The 14,601-nt window shown below is 41.9% G+C and overlaps 1 protein-coding gene across 2 annotated transcripts; it reads right to left on the bottom strand.

The window, feature by feature from the left end:
* Nucleotides 1–628: 628 nt before the first annotated feature.
* On the bottom strand, nucleotides 629–13,384 carry c8h12orf4 (chromosome 8 C12orf4 homolog). 2 transcript variants are annotated; one of them, XM_061076500.1, is made up of 13 exons: nucleotides 13,195–13,384; nucleotides 12,469–12,614; nucleotides 10,302–10,483; nucleotides 10,110–10,209; nucleotides 9,829–9,953; nucleotides 8,499–8,605; nucleotides 8,190–8,387; nucleotides 7,680–7,808; nucleotides 7,221–7,289; nucleotides 6,887–7,089; nucleotides 4,350–4,407; nucleotides 3,796–3,863; nucleotides 629–2,485 (listed from the first exon to the last, which is right to left on the bottom strand). In XM_061076500.1, exons 1-13 carry the CDS (start codon nucleotides 13,373–13,375, stop codon nucleotides 2,393–2,395), a joined length of 1,659 nt encoding a protein of 552 aa, XP_060932483.1. In that variant the 5' UTR covers nucleotides 13,376–13,384; the 3' UTR covers nucleotides 629–2,392. The 2 variants fall into 2 exon arrangements, with proteins under 2 accessions (XP_060932483.1, XP_060932481.1); XM_061076498.1 differs by having other exon boundaries at nucleotides 8,190–8,390; nucleotides 13,195–13,380.
* Between the last annotated feature and the right edge of the window lie 1,217 nt (nucleotides 13,385–14,601).

The raw sequence follows: 14,601 nt of genomic DNA, 5'->3' as shown, positions 1-14,601 counted from the left end.
CTGGTCATTTTTCCAGCACTGAGAGAGAGAGAGGTGAAGCGTCGTGCTGAGTCGGCACCTTGCAGCCTCTGCCCACAGAAACCCAACCCTGCAGGCGACTGGGGACCAATCCTAAGAATCCCAAACACTCGGCAATACGTATGATCACAGTTTTGTGGGTTCTCACCATGGCAGCATGATATAAACGGTTGCAGGTTTCAACATGACGCTATTAAGAAACCTCATAACTCTCGCCGGGGACCGCTGGCCATCTTGTTTATCCTGAAAGAGGAGAAGGCAACTTGCTGTGATGGCCACACTCTCAGCTCTTTTAATCAGCCTAATACCACCAGCGAACGTGACTGTGGTAAACTTTCTGACGAGCTGAATTGACTTCAGTCTGTCTGAAAGGGCTTAGAAGCCGTTAGATGTGCCGGAATGTAATTCAGATGAATGACAAGGATTATTAACTTCAGAGAGATTATGTTCCTGAGGATAAGACATCAACAGTAAATAAAACGCTGAGCAGAATGCCACCAGACGTGCTTCGCTGGTGGCAAAGGGCTGAAGAAAAACCTCATTATCCAAAATGGGAAACTGTCATGTGCTTCTCGTGACTTTCATGAAGAATTTACATCAAATCTGTGTAGTGGATACAACTATTTTTAATAGACATAAAAATGTAAACATATACTGTACAGTGAATATACACAATACACACAATCGTAAATTCAAGTGTTTAAACATTTACCAGTGGAGACAGGACAACTGAGGCTGAGCTCGCTCAAGATAAATTTACACTAATGTTAGATTTATTTCATTTTCAATCTCATTAGGACTTTACCTCATACAAAATAAGCTTGTAAGTGTCAGTGAAGTCGCCTCTTTCACACACATCAGTCTTTAGGAACAGTGCCATCTGCTGTTGACAGAGGAACAGGGGAGGGACCACACGTGCTCTCACACACTCACACACAAAGAATGATCCTTGCTACAAGTTACTGCAATGCAGTAGAAAAACACCTGCACATCGCTCATTTCAGCAGCAGTGTCATTCGTCTTTGGGACGAGAAGAGCCAAGTAAACATCACTTCTCTGTAGAAGACCCACAGCTCACACATTCTGCCAACTGCCCTCAGGATTACAGTGCAAAACACATATGACGGCTGAAATGTGGTACAAGTCAGGGGAGGACCCATTAAATGTTAGTGCGGCTCTGGATCCGTGGCCAAACCCAAGACTTTTTTATCACTCTCTATTTTTTGACATTGTCAGTAGTTTCCCAGGGAATAACTCATGGCTTTTTGAAAACTGCATATCTAAGGGACTGTGTAAGATGAGTGTTTGCAGTTGGATGCAGCCTGATTGAATTTAAGGGGACTATAGGGCCTTGGCAGAAGTATAAGCTCTATACGTGCTTTCTAGTCAAAGTGAGGGTAGAGCGGCTCGTCCGCTCACACTCACCAACCACACTAACCAGAGGGTTGGCAGTCGGATCCCAGTCTCCTGCATCCTTGGGCAAGACACTGAACCCCCAAATTGCCTCCGAGGGCTGTGCCAGCAGCTTGTGAGCGATGTGTGATATAGAAAGTTCTGCACATTAATGCACTGTATGAATGGTTGAATGGCAAAACTGTGCTGTGAAGTGCTATGAATGGTCATCAAGAGGAGAAAAGAACCATTTCAAAAGCCATTTATACCTGTGTCTATGGTAATGTAGGGGATAATACTGCAAACGTCACATTTAGCATGGGCGCTAACTCCAGGTCAAACTGCCAGTGCCTGACTCCTCTTCATCACTATAGTAAACAATGCTTCACATTTACGTCATTACCTTCTTTGGCGACATTACACTGAGCGACTTCAACCGAAACAACTGCAGCTGCTCCGTTACGGTGGAGCTGGAACATGAGGGAAGTTACAGTTTGCAGCTTTAAAGGGAAACTGGTATCCTCGCGGCACTGGTGGGCTGATGTCATAAAACTCTGTCACCAGAACCACACCCTGGAAGCTTGAAGTAATAATTGCAGCAGCTTGCTTTGAGGGTGAGCCACGGCTTCCAGTAGACCCGTCCCACTCGTTCCAATTAGAAGTATTCATAACGTGTGTAGGTGCATAAAAAAAATAACAAGGCTCATCGACTGCATAAAAATGTCTCTTCTAATTTAAAATCCCATTTACACCTCGACTGCAAGTGCGGGAATGGCATCGTAATATCCCGCCCCAATTTTCACCCATCTGGTGTAATTTTAAAAAGTGAGCAGGGGGGTTTATGGGCTGTTCTGCAAAAATCACCACGTCAGTTCCAAATCATCCGTTCCAGAACAAACGAGCAACATAACTGGTCAAAGCTGTTGAGACCAACGAGTGTCTGTTATCTGAGCGACCCTGTGTGGTTCATCTCTGCCGTCCATCAGGGCTTCGAGGTGAGAGTCAGGGTGGAGGACACACGGAAGATCTGAGGCAGCATGTTGCTCAACTGGTAGAACATTTCCTCTGAGATACTCTGTGAATACAAAGAGGAACAAAGAGAGACAGACAGTGAGTGAGCATCGAGGGGGATGAGATTTCTGTATCACTAATTAGAAAAGAAGAAAAACACAAGAAGGGCAAAACTGTTTCCTTATGAAACCCAAATTTAATTTCACTAAACCCCAATTTTTTTATTTGCATCTGCACCAAATTGCACACCCTTAAATATAAGTCCCCTTAACATGTCTGGTTGTTTTCATTGAGATCCATGAATTATTCTCTATGGTAAAGAAAGTGGAAAACACAGCACCTACTTGCGTAGTCCTGCTAACTAACACACAAACAAACGCAAAACCATAACCCCCACTGGCGGAGTGTAATAAACAACATTTTCACCCACACACTGACAATGGAAGGGAACCAGTTAAATCCATCTGGACTGTTTGTGTACAGCCGGGGGTCCGTAGCCCCTCCGCTGCCCTTCAGCTCAACACCACCGGGTCTTTTTATCTCCCGACGGAACAGTTGTCAAGATGCTGAAACGATTCCATCTCCGGCAGCTGTAAACTCCTAATGGGCGAACATACCCCGTCAAATAAGAATGTTAAGTATTAATCTTTAAAGAGTAACCGTGTTTATATTTAGCCGCTGTGTGTCTTTGAGGTGGGGAAAACAATGCTGTTTCAGTAGGCTGCTATTTTGAATGGTGTCTGAGCATGTAGCTGACAGGAAGCCCGTTCAGTCAGAGCGCTTTGATGCCGCTGGTTTTTATCATCTTAACCTGTCAACACAAGATCATGCTATAGGCTCTGCTGCCTTCCTGACAAACCACAAGCACCGTAGGTCCACAGCATCCAGCTAAGCCCCGAATAAAACAACCAGCAACCAGCACCGAGGTCACAGCTACTTACAAGAAAACCTTGTTCAAAAGTTGACCTGGAATATTTCCGTCTTAAACCCAGATTTCTACGTAAACTCAAGATTAAACCTCGGTTGGAGAAAGCTTCACCTTAATCCCATTGCTGACACACATTTATACCGATGAGTGTATGAGCTTTCTTTTATCACAGCACGGTAAACACCGGTGCAGAGAACCTCAAGCTCTATTATCTATAATTTATCACATGCTTTTCATGCTGCCTTTCTTCTCGGTCTGCGTTCAGAGGTATGCACTGTAAGACCAGGTGTGCCCTTTGTGATGCTGTGTACACATGGGGCCTAATTTCTGTTGAATTCAACATCAAGCTTTGCGAGCAGGAAATTACTCAAAGGATGATTTTTTTGTGACAGCTAAGCTGTAAAAAGAGAAACCATAAATCTAAAGTGGTTCCATTCCTGCTTTACCTTCGGCACTAGGAACTGAACCGTGCGCGATATGCCACCGTCCCAAGAGGCCATCTCCATCATGAAGCCTGCAAATAAAATAGATGGAAAGTTAATGATATTTTCTTCCCCTGTATAATATCAATTTGTAATGTTCCGTGGATCTAATGTGTTGTGAGATTTTCGTTATTTTGTGCACCCACTTTCCAAAACGTGCCTGGACTTAAATGTATGACTAAAATATGTTTTCAAAGTGATACAAACTTCGAAAAACAGACGTGAGAACTGAGGACTGAGAGAGTGACAAGCACATTACGTTGCTAATTTGCAATGTATTATGGTATATTTACAGTGTTGTCAGTGGACGTGTCTGAATCGTTTAAATAAAGATGTTGTCAGATGTTGTTCATGTTTTAAACAGCTGATCAGTTTTATCTGATTTCTAACTGAAGTCAGAAACAACTGCAGTCATGTGGTTTATGTTTTCTAGACACTGACACTGGGCACAATACAATACAGTACATTTTAACAGTATTAATGTTTCCAAACTAAAGAACCTGGCTTCCATCTCTTACCTTTGACACATTTGAAGACCAGCTCGGCTCGTTTCAGACACCAGGGAATGGTCATCTCCTGCAGACCGATGAGAGAGGACAGGAGAAAACTGATGATTTAGTTGGATGTGTTTAATATGAAATTAAGTTATAAATAAATCATGTTAAAGTTACAAATCTGTATCATGTAATACATCTGGAAAAGAAAATGAATAGAAAGGACAGAGGGTTGAAATTTATAAACTTTTATAGAATCAAAAATTCCGTTAGTGTCAATTTAAAGATAAAGCTCTACTGTGTAATTATGTATATTAATCTTTTGTTTGAGACAAATTAATGTTGTTCAGAGTCTTACTAGTATTTTAATTAGATTCTGTGTATATTTCAAATTAACTAAGTTGAACGCAAAGCCTCTTGTCAAGTGAAGATATTGATGCTTAAGAAGTAGTTTAGAATTGGCTTGTTTTGCTTCTTGCAGACGTCACTTTTTATCTACTGTCTATTTTAAGTGTTTTAGGCTCCAGGCGGTCGACAGTGACCTCAGCGTGTCTTCATCTCTGCAGCCCAGAGCAAGAGACAGACACACACTCACACTCACACACACACACACACACACACACACACACACACACACACACACACACACACACACACACACACACACACACACACACACACACACACACACACACACACGCACACACACACCCTTTCACCTACTGGGAAATATGTTGCTCCCACCTCGAGTCAACAAACTGAACCCATGAACTGGAGGCGAGGCTCATCATGTTTAGAACCATGTCAACTGTGTCATTAACCGTGTTGCCCTCAAGATAAACTGCACTGGTTTGATCAAAGCTTATTTAACACATTAGCAACAAGATATTGTGACTAATGTTTCTAAGTGCCTCTACTTTCAAACATCTGTGATAGAGCATTTCTTCTCTTACTTTTTCCTCAAAATCCAAATGCTCTCACAGAAAAAACCCATCTGAAAATAAGAATATGAGGCACAGGCCTGTTGTGTTTTGACTGCACCCTGTAGTTGATCTAGACACAAATCTATGCCAGTTGTTTTAACACCAAAACACATGAATAGGCTTGTAGAAACAGGCAAACCTCTCCACAGGACAGAGCAGAGGATGACAGATGGAAGGTTTTGGGGCCAGGAGCTATCAATTAAAGATCCTCTGGTTCTCGAGGCTTCAGAAGTTAGACGACTTTGGTTATGTAAACAAAGAATCTTGATTAGACGCCGGGCTTGTCGTGGCACGAGTGCACTCGAGGTTCAGCCTTGCCGAGGGTTTACTCTCCGTCGGATGGGATCGGATCCTCAGTGCGTTGTGATTTAATTTTTACTCAGCTTAAGAACCAAGAGAGAGCTGCAGCTTGGGAAGAAATCCCAATTCAATTGATTTTCAGCAGACTAAATCAAATATAAGATTTTCCAATTTCCAGATATAAAAGAAAAGTGGGTCTCAAATTGACTTAATATCTGCCTGAGCCCTGAGCACTGAAGGCGTCCTCTGTACTCTCCTCTCCTGTGTGAGGTCAGACTCAATACACTCCGAGGCACTAAGTAAACACAAAAGTTTACGACACTCTGCTTTGCCCTTCTGGATTTAAACCTGGGAAGCGTTAAGTTGTAGGCTGTAGGTCACAGCCAAGGCCTGACAGGCCGTGTCGACGCAGTGAGTAAACAAGCAGAGGCAGACTGTCACTGCACAATTCATTAGGAACATGACAACATGTGTGGCCAGCAGGTTTTCGTCATTCAAAAGAAAGATGTACAATAACAGATAAAGGAGTATATGCTTGTAGAGTTAATGTTGATTCAAGAGCTGAATCAGGGGCTCTGTCCTCACTTCATGTTTAAGTTTGGCCTCATTTTAGTTGGAAAACTCCGCGGCTGCATGTCAGTATAGATGGGCAGAGACAGCAACATGGAAAAAATGACTGTGATGGGAAAATCAAATTTTTTACAAACCCTGGCATTAGCAGAGCTCTCCGTCAGTGGGATGCAACTACCACTGGTGGGGAATCACTAACCTTATTAAACAAGATATCCAAAATCTCTCAAATCAAAATACTTGTTTTGAAGTTCCACTGAAAGTCGTACAAGTACCAAACACAATCATGGTTACACTGTAAAAACCATTCCTCCGTCAAAGTTCTGAACGCAAACAAATGCTCCCTGAGTCCTGATCACTTCAACCACATTCAGAGGTGGTCTGGGATGCAAGTGACCATTTTTCTTTTCGCTGTGTGAACAGAAATGCGTCCTGGGCCACATTTCTGAGAGACAGTTAAGAGTTTCACAAACATATTTCTATGGTTCTCAGTGTCCACATGTTGATTTGTTTGTGGCAACCACCACACTATCTACAGCAACCATCACAATGCATGACTGTTTCTCCATAAACTTGGATCAGATAACTACTGTCATACCCACGACCCTCAAAGGATAAGCAGTGTAGCTAATGGATGACGTGTGTGTTTGAAGTGTCACAGGAAATGGCACTATCAATACACAGAAAAGCTCTTCCAGTTATTCTCACCTCTGACATGTCGTGGACCAGCAGCAGAGGCACGGTGACGGTGGTGATGTCGTGTGTACAGCAAACCTTCAGGATGTTCCTCAATCCCATGATGGCCGGGTCCCTCGCCGTGATGTTCCCTGAGCGGACGTTGTCGTCCACACACAGGTGGAAGACGGAGTGGACCTCGGACAGGTTGGAGTGACGAGAGATGTAGAACTCGCCTGGAGGAAGTTAAAGGGGATGAATTAAAAGATGGACAGGAAGAAAAGATACACAACTGCCATCGTCTAATACTGAAGGATCAATAAATCAGTGATTTGTGCATGTGATGAAATATTTTGATAACCGTTACCTGGTAAGATGTTGGCGGGATTTCTTTCTACGTTTTTGTTCTTATCGTCACCTCCATTCCTATGAATCTCTGTAATGAAATAATGATACAAATCTAATTTCTGGTTTCAACATACAAGGAAATCACACAAATTTAAAATCAAAATCTAAGTGAATTAAATTTTAACTACAAGTCGAATCATGCAGATTTGTGTCACAGTAGCATGACTCAACAAGTGTATAGATTACATTATTGGTCCAGGAATTCATAATGCATAGCTGGTTGCTTAAAAATGCATCCTGGCCGTCTAGAATAATCAGTTAGTTTCAGTCGTGTCTTTGCAGGTCACTAGCTACACTTCATTTTCTGGTGCATCCACGATGAGAGCAGTGCGACCCTCCGCTTCACAAAGCTTCTCTTTCTCCTCGAACGTTCTATGTACATTACAGCTTAATGAGAATGTGCAGCAACAAGTCTAACCGGGCTTATCCTTCTGCTTGCTGCTCCGCTGCGCTCTGGCGTACAGCTCCACCTGCTGCACCTCCTCCAGCTGCTCTTCCAGACAGAGGAAGTGGAAGTCCGTGCACTCCTTCGCCACAGTCGCAAAGTCTACAAGTCAGCAGAAAAGAGACCAGGAGTGGAAATCATGAATGAGAAGTGTTCCACTACTGAAGCTAAACGATTATCTCCGCCAGTTTAAAATCTTCCAAGGAGCTGATTTCTGTGACTCTGCCTCCACATTCCTGCTTTAAAAAAAAAAACTATAAATACTTAATGAACCTGAGTGCCTGGTCTTAAAAGAAAAGACTTCAAGATGTGTGAATATACAGTGTTATTCTCCCAGTAAAGAAAACCAGAGTCACAAGCAGCTAAAAAATGTTAATCACTGGTTCCATAACAAAGTCTTACATTCCCACAGAACAAAACCATCATCTGCCCATCTACGAAAATCATGGTTACATTATATGACATTCAAGATATTCCCCCGACCTCTCTTGATGCCGCTGTAGGAGTTGACCCTGTTGTCGACCAGCAGCACCAGACCACAGAGAGAAGAGGAGTACAGGGAAAGAGCCGTCTGCAGACGCCGCAGCTTGGCTCCACTGCTGCCGTGGTGCCGGTGTTTGCAGAAATCCAGCACGTCCGCCCGGACCAGCCGCAGGTTGTGCATCGTCTTCAATTGTGCTCCTGCTTAAAAGAAATTTGCACATTACACACCTGTAGTTCCATAAATGTCATGGTATATCATCACTAAACTATGTATCTAAAGCAGAGTATTTGGGGCAGGCCGTCAGTCACCCAGGTGTATGGTGAAGCTTTCCTCCAGCTGAGACTGCTCCTCAAACATCCTCGAGCCAGAATCTGCGACCTCTGACATTTGGTTCGGCTGCATCTTGAGCTCCTCACTAGTTTTCAATCATGCATAAAAAAACAGTCAGTTAACAAAGCTAATAAATACAACATAAACAGCACATATACATTATAGTCTCAGGAAGACCACAAATAAAGAAAAATTATATCATTGAGCTTATAAGGCACCTTTCACTTTTCCTCAACAAATGTCCAACCTGAAATGTTGGCACATTTCCAAAAACTTTAACTGAAAGTGCGACTTCTCAAAGTGCTCATGTAAATGTTTTAAGTCCACATCTACACATGACAAGATATTTGTCATGAAGAAGAACAAATTATGTAGCACATTGTCTGAGAAGCTGTTAGCCTGCTGTTTTCTGTGTTTGGGTTTTGATGGATGAGCCAATAACAGAAGAGGATGAGTGTGAGACCCGGATCTGAATCTGCAGTGCGACTTTACTAATTCTAATTCAATTTTATTTGTATAGCGCGAAATCATCATATATATACAGAATCTCAAGGCACTTGACATATTAAGGTTGAGACCTTCAGAACTGTAAAGAAACCTGATAAATAAAACTGATAACCCCTTTTAGATTATTGGTTCTAGATGTCAGTCATAACTGATCCTGCCGAGCTAAGCATCAGTCAAACTGAGATGAGTTTCTGACCTCTTGATATCACTTCAATTAATATGTAAATGTCGCCTGTGCTTCAAGAAGCCAGCAGACACGTCAAGTTTTTGATTAAAACTGCTGCGTGTTTGTCGAGGGTCAGACTGACCTCGAGCAAAGATGGAAGACAGAGACTTTTCCAATGACAAAGATCACAGAAGGAATATTTAAGTATTTCATATATATTGCGATAATCTTTGTTATTGTTTGATCGCCAAGCTCCAAGTGAAAGCTTTATTACCACCCTTCTTCTAGGCTTAATCACAGTACAAATAACCTATACACGTAGATTAAGTTAAATCTCAAAGCAGAGACAAGCCCGAGCCTCTACGCCAAACTGTCAGTGGGTAAAGACGTGTCTCTCGATCGCTGCCTTTCACAATCCCACCTGACGCCGCTGCATCTGCAGGTTTCATTAATCCATGTTGGAACTGCGGCTTTTCTTTTTCTACCAGCATTTATTATCTCAGACCTGAAAACGCCTGTCTGGGTGTATATGGGTGTAAAGTGAGCCTGTGTGTACAGAGATTATATTTCAGTTTACACACAAATGCAACTGTTGCTATATACGAGTTTACACAGAACCAACCAAAGAAACTCACTTTATTATGCTGCTGTCTTTGGATTTCTGTAAATCCTGGTGCAGCTTGATCACCCAGCCCTGATACTCCTGCTTCTGAATCTCAGTAACTTGTCTCAGCTCACTCGCCCACTTGTTCTCCAGCACCTGTTTGCGAAAGACAGTGACTATGTTTACAAGGACGCCAATAATCAGGCTATCGATTTTATTCTGAATAGGACATTACTCTGATTATGATGTTTGAATATTCCATTCATATTCCTGTTTACATGTCGCAGAGATTAGGACTTTACATTAATTTACCTGCTGTGCGTCAAAATGCTGAGACGCCACTGCATTCACATCCTGGTCGCTCAAAGTATTCCCCAGCTCGTGCATCACCTTGTCCATTTCAGCTGCTTGCCTGTCCAACAGAAAAAAATCTTTAAATATAGGAATATGTGTGTGTACTATGCAAATGTATAATGACGCTAAGCAATAATCCCTAATACCCACCTCTCCTGGAGCTTTTTAAGCTCCATGTCTCTCTCACTGATGAGCTCGGAGATGCTCACAAAGTAGTTGTGCTCCAAGTTGAGTAGAGTATCTGAGGCGGGGGAGTGGATGAGCTCGTGGTACACATCGGCAAAGTCCTCGTCCCAACTGGGCTCTTCGGGCCGAGCGTGTTCCAGTGTCGTCTGAAACCGTGACGGAGGAAAGAAAAGAACTACTTCAAAATGATAACATAAAATACAAACATTTCACTGCAGGGTTTATATGACACAACATCCTGGGTGATTAGCTGATTAATAATAACAAGTGTTCCCTCTGTTGACAAGAAGGGAAAATGCAGCATAAACACATAAAAGGTTTTGCTCCGGACAGATGATCCATAATTAGAGAAGCAACAGAACCAGTATTCAGAATCCGAAACTCCTCTATTTATACAGGCTGAGGAATCTTCAGTCCACAAACACGACGGACTCTAGAAAGATTCCATGTGTATTTCTGTGCGGCTGCAGTAAAAAGTCGAGACGCAGCCAAGTGTCGTAAATGTCCGAGTGCAGTGGGCCTGAGGGGGGGGGGGCACGACATGAGCCGAGGCGGCCGCCGACTTCTTATCAGTGTTAGTTTGTTTTTTCTATAAAACCAAACGATCTTATTGACCATCGTTAAACATGAAATAAGAGTATCACCTCCAAAGAAGTGCATGATTGAGCCGACCCTACTTAATTTAATTAGAAAAACCACAAAGTCCACTCCATGTCTCACCAGACGCCTTGTTTTCTATTGATCCGTAATGTATAAGTGATGACTCCATTATCAAATATGTGCAACCGCCACCACATATTGGAATCTCTGGGAAGAAATGCAGCCAAGTGTGGCCAAGTGTAATGAGTCAGAGAGACATTAAATGCAGCACATGGGCTTATGTAATGAGATTTTTTGTTTCTCTCCAGAACTCATGAATAATCAATCTACACATGCGCAGCGCTACTTCTCTCTGAATTGCTTTAATGGCCCATGACTAGCCTGAAGTTAGAGAGAGCACAGGAGGACACTTCCGAAACACCCGGCTGTGATACTACAGAAGCACCGAGTAGTGGATATACGATCAGGGCGCGATGAGGAGCCAGCGTCTGAAATTAACTTTACGGAACACCTGCCAAGAATAAAGCACGCTGTCCACATTATTAATAGACATTTTTTCACAGAACTTTAGGAATGTGGATATAGAATCAAGTAATGTTGTTTTCTTGCAGTAAATGAATGTAATCGTAATGTTGGACAGAGTCTGAAAAGTCAAGATTCCTTCATGTTGATCTCATTAACATTGCGCCAATAAATAATAATATGAACTAGGAAGACTGACACTGCAGGAGTGGAGTTGTTTGTTTACGGCTCAGCATCAAAGGATTCATGGTCCATGTATGTCCGCGTTACAGAACATCGTGTTTTATTGGCCAGAACATCGTGTTTTAATGGCGTGTAATCGAACTTTGACGCCACGCCACGGTCACACCGTGTGACGAAAAAAAAATCTGTCAGTCACTTTTTATCTCCTTCTTGTTGTGACACTCATCTCAATTTGAAGTTGATCCGATAAAAGCCCTGGTACAAGTACATCAAAGTAAAAATGTGGAATATGGCCAAAATGGCCACCAAATGCAAAATAGCAGGCTTCCTGTTGTGTTTTTCCAATTGCAACTAAATACTTTTTTGTTTGTTTGGTCATGATACACCTGTGTATCGATTTTTGTGAAGACCGGTCAATGTGAACACGTTCCAGGGGTCTCGGGGGGGCACCGTTGAGCCATTTTGCGACGCCCATTGAAAATTCCTTCAGAATACGTAAATTTTCACCACTTTCTAATTTTCTGCAAATTTAAGAAGTTGAGCATGGTAACGCCCTCAAAAAGCCAATTAATTTGCCTGAATAATAATAATAATCCTTACAATTTCAATAGGGTCTCACCTGACACCTTTGATGTCAGTGCTCGGCCCCTAATTATAAATTTTGAAGCCAAACACGTTCACAAACATATCACAACACCAGATACGTCTGAAGCCTTCCATGATTTAAGATATATTGATATGAGATCTTGTGCTATAACTATAAACACCTATTAGAAACACTGTGGTGCATTTTTTGGCACTACAACACATTGACATATGTTATCACCTCCATGTAAGACTTGGTCCATGCATTAGTGAGCTGGTTTACATCCACTTCCCCTGTGGTGAGTCTCTGCAGGGCCAGCTCCGCCTCCCTGTCGTAGTCCAGGATGGTCTCGCTCTCGATGAAGCTGGAGAGGGAAGTTTTCAGCTCTACAGGAAGAGATGCACACGCAGCAGAAAACCAGTCATTTAAAAAATGTTTTCATTTCCAAGCCTGCCAAGTGGTACACTGCAAAATCAATGGGCTGGATAGATTCCATCCGTTCACATTTCAAACTAACAGCATGCCTGCTGGCAATACTGTCGTTTTCCCAGGAAGGCGTCTGAAGTGAAATTATTTAACTGGGTTCGGTTTAAATAAACCAAATCTCATTTTCCCCCTTTCCAACTGTGTTTATGTGGATAACAAATTTGAGATGGATGATACAGAGACGTGAGCTGAGGACAGACGGTACGGCACTCGGCTGAAAGTGCCAGTAATAATGATAATGATCCTTTTGTTATTTCCTACATTCCTGGTTAGAAATTGGTTTCTGGAGAAAGAACAAAGACTTGAAGACAGACGATACGACACATGCTCCCCTGAATAAATGATTATGTTTAGGATATAGATGGTTAATGTCGGGTTGGATTACACTTGGGATTTGCCAAACCCAGCAAACGAAGTGGAGAAGTGTAGATTGAGAAATGCAGAAGAAAAGAAGAAGTTCTACAAATACACAACTCTCACCGGTTTCTATGTAGCAGGGGATTTTGTGTAGCAGCATCAGGCGTCCGTGGAGGTCGCTGATGTTCTCTTGTACGGGAAAACTCAGCGGCACCTTGAGGACACAGTTGTGTGTTCCTGCCCTGAACTCAAACACAAACTCCTTCTCAGCAACACTGGCCGTTTTGACTTTGTTCCTCTTCATGGTCACGGCTGGAAAAACAGAAGGTGACAGTGAAATTAGACTGGAGGTGACTGAACACAGATCTGTGTGGAGATCCTGCTTGAAAGTGTCATAAAGTCCCCAGATGATGAAGGTGCACGGTCCAATTGACTATTATGAGGTCAAGAAGTGAACTAATGTGTAAATACAGAGATGCCTGCATCACCTCCCATCTGTTGTGTCTTCCAATTAGGGCTGGGCAAGTTAACTCGTTTCAATCGAGTTAACTCAAGTGATGAGTTAACTTGATTAATTATTTTATCTCGCATTAACTCAGGTTTGATTATTTATTGTTTTATTGTGAAAGTCAGGCTTTTATTTTGTGAAAGTCTGTTGCTGCTGCAGAACAGGAAAAAAGAAAATAATTGGCGGATAAAAAATCGAGTTAACTCATCACTTGAGTTAACTCGATTAAAACGAGTTAACTTGCCCAGCCCTACTTCCAATATATGAAAATTAAAAAAATATGTCCCAATTTTTCAACAATTTCCCAATTTGGGATCAATAAAATGCTTCTTCCCGTCTGCAGTGGGCCTTATCAACAATGCCCGGGACCCCCACCTGACTCTGACTTTTATTCCACCCCCACACCTCTAGGATGTGTTAAATTAACACATTATATCATATCATATTATATTATACTGCATTACATTGCATATTGCAATCTGACACTGTTTTGCATTTAGCATTTCACTTTTTACTTCACTTTTTATATCTTTTATCTTTTATATATTTTTATTCAGAAATGTTTATGTCAAAATAAATGTTACTTTGTATAAATATTGGTAAAAAGTGAGTAGATAAGAAGTAAACAGTGAGTAAATATATACTGGTTTCCTATTTTGTATTGCTCTCCTATGTATGTTGTATTTATTGCGTTTTTATGTTTCTATGTTCATTGTATGCACTTATAACCAGAGCAAATTCCTTGTACGTGTAAACGTACTTGGCAATAAAATACTTCTGATCTGATCTATCTATTTAAAAGACCAGTGTTCATCAGCTGAAAACACAGGAAGGACACTTCAACATGTTGTACTAAGCAACACAATGAGATCATTTCATTAGTATTTACATATTATTAGTGACTAACCGGAAGCAGACGAGTGTTTTCTCACTATTTGCTGAATTCAACGTGTTAAATAAGTGGATTTTAATGTTGTTTTAGCTCGTTCACGTTCCTCCAGGTCAGCTAGCAGCACAGCTCA

Source organism: Limanda limanda, chromosome 8 (genome assembly GCF_963576545.1).
Source record: "Limanda limanda chromosome 8, fLimLim1.1, whole genome shotgun sequence".
Classification (NCBI taxonomy): domain Eukaryota; kingdom Metazoa; phylum Chordata; class Actinopteri; order Pleuronectiformes; family Pleuronectidae; genus Limanda; species Limanda limanda.
The sequence above is the reverse complement of the archived record's forward strand: the minus strand, read 5'-3'. Positions and strand labels throughout refer to the sequence as shown.

Coding starts and splice junctions, on each gene's coding strand:
- c8h12orf4 (XM_061076498.1), bottom strand. CDS start 13,375: ATGAAGAGGAACAAAGTCAAAACGGCCAGTGTTGCTGAGAAGGAGTTT. Junction 9,954..10,109: donor AGCATTTTGACGCACAGCAG/GTAAATTAATGT, acceptor TTTCGCAAACAG/GTGCTGGAGAACAAGTGGGC. Junction 8,606..9,828: donor AAAGACAGCAGCATAATAAA/GTGAGTTTCTTT, acceptor ATTGAAAACTAG/TGAGGAGCTCAAGATGCAGC.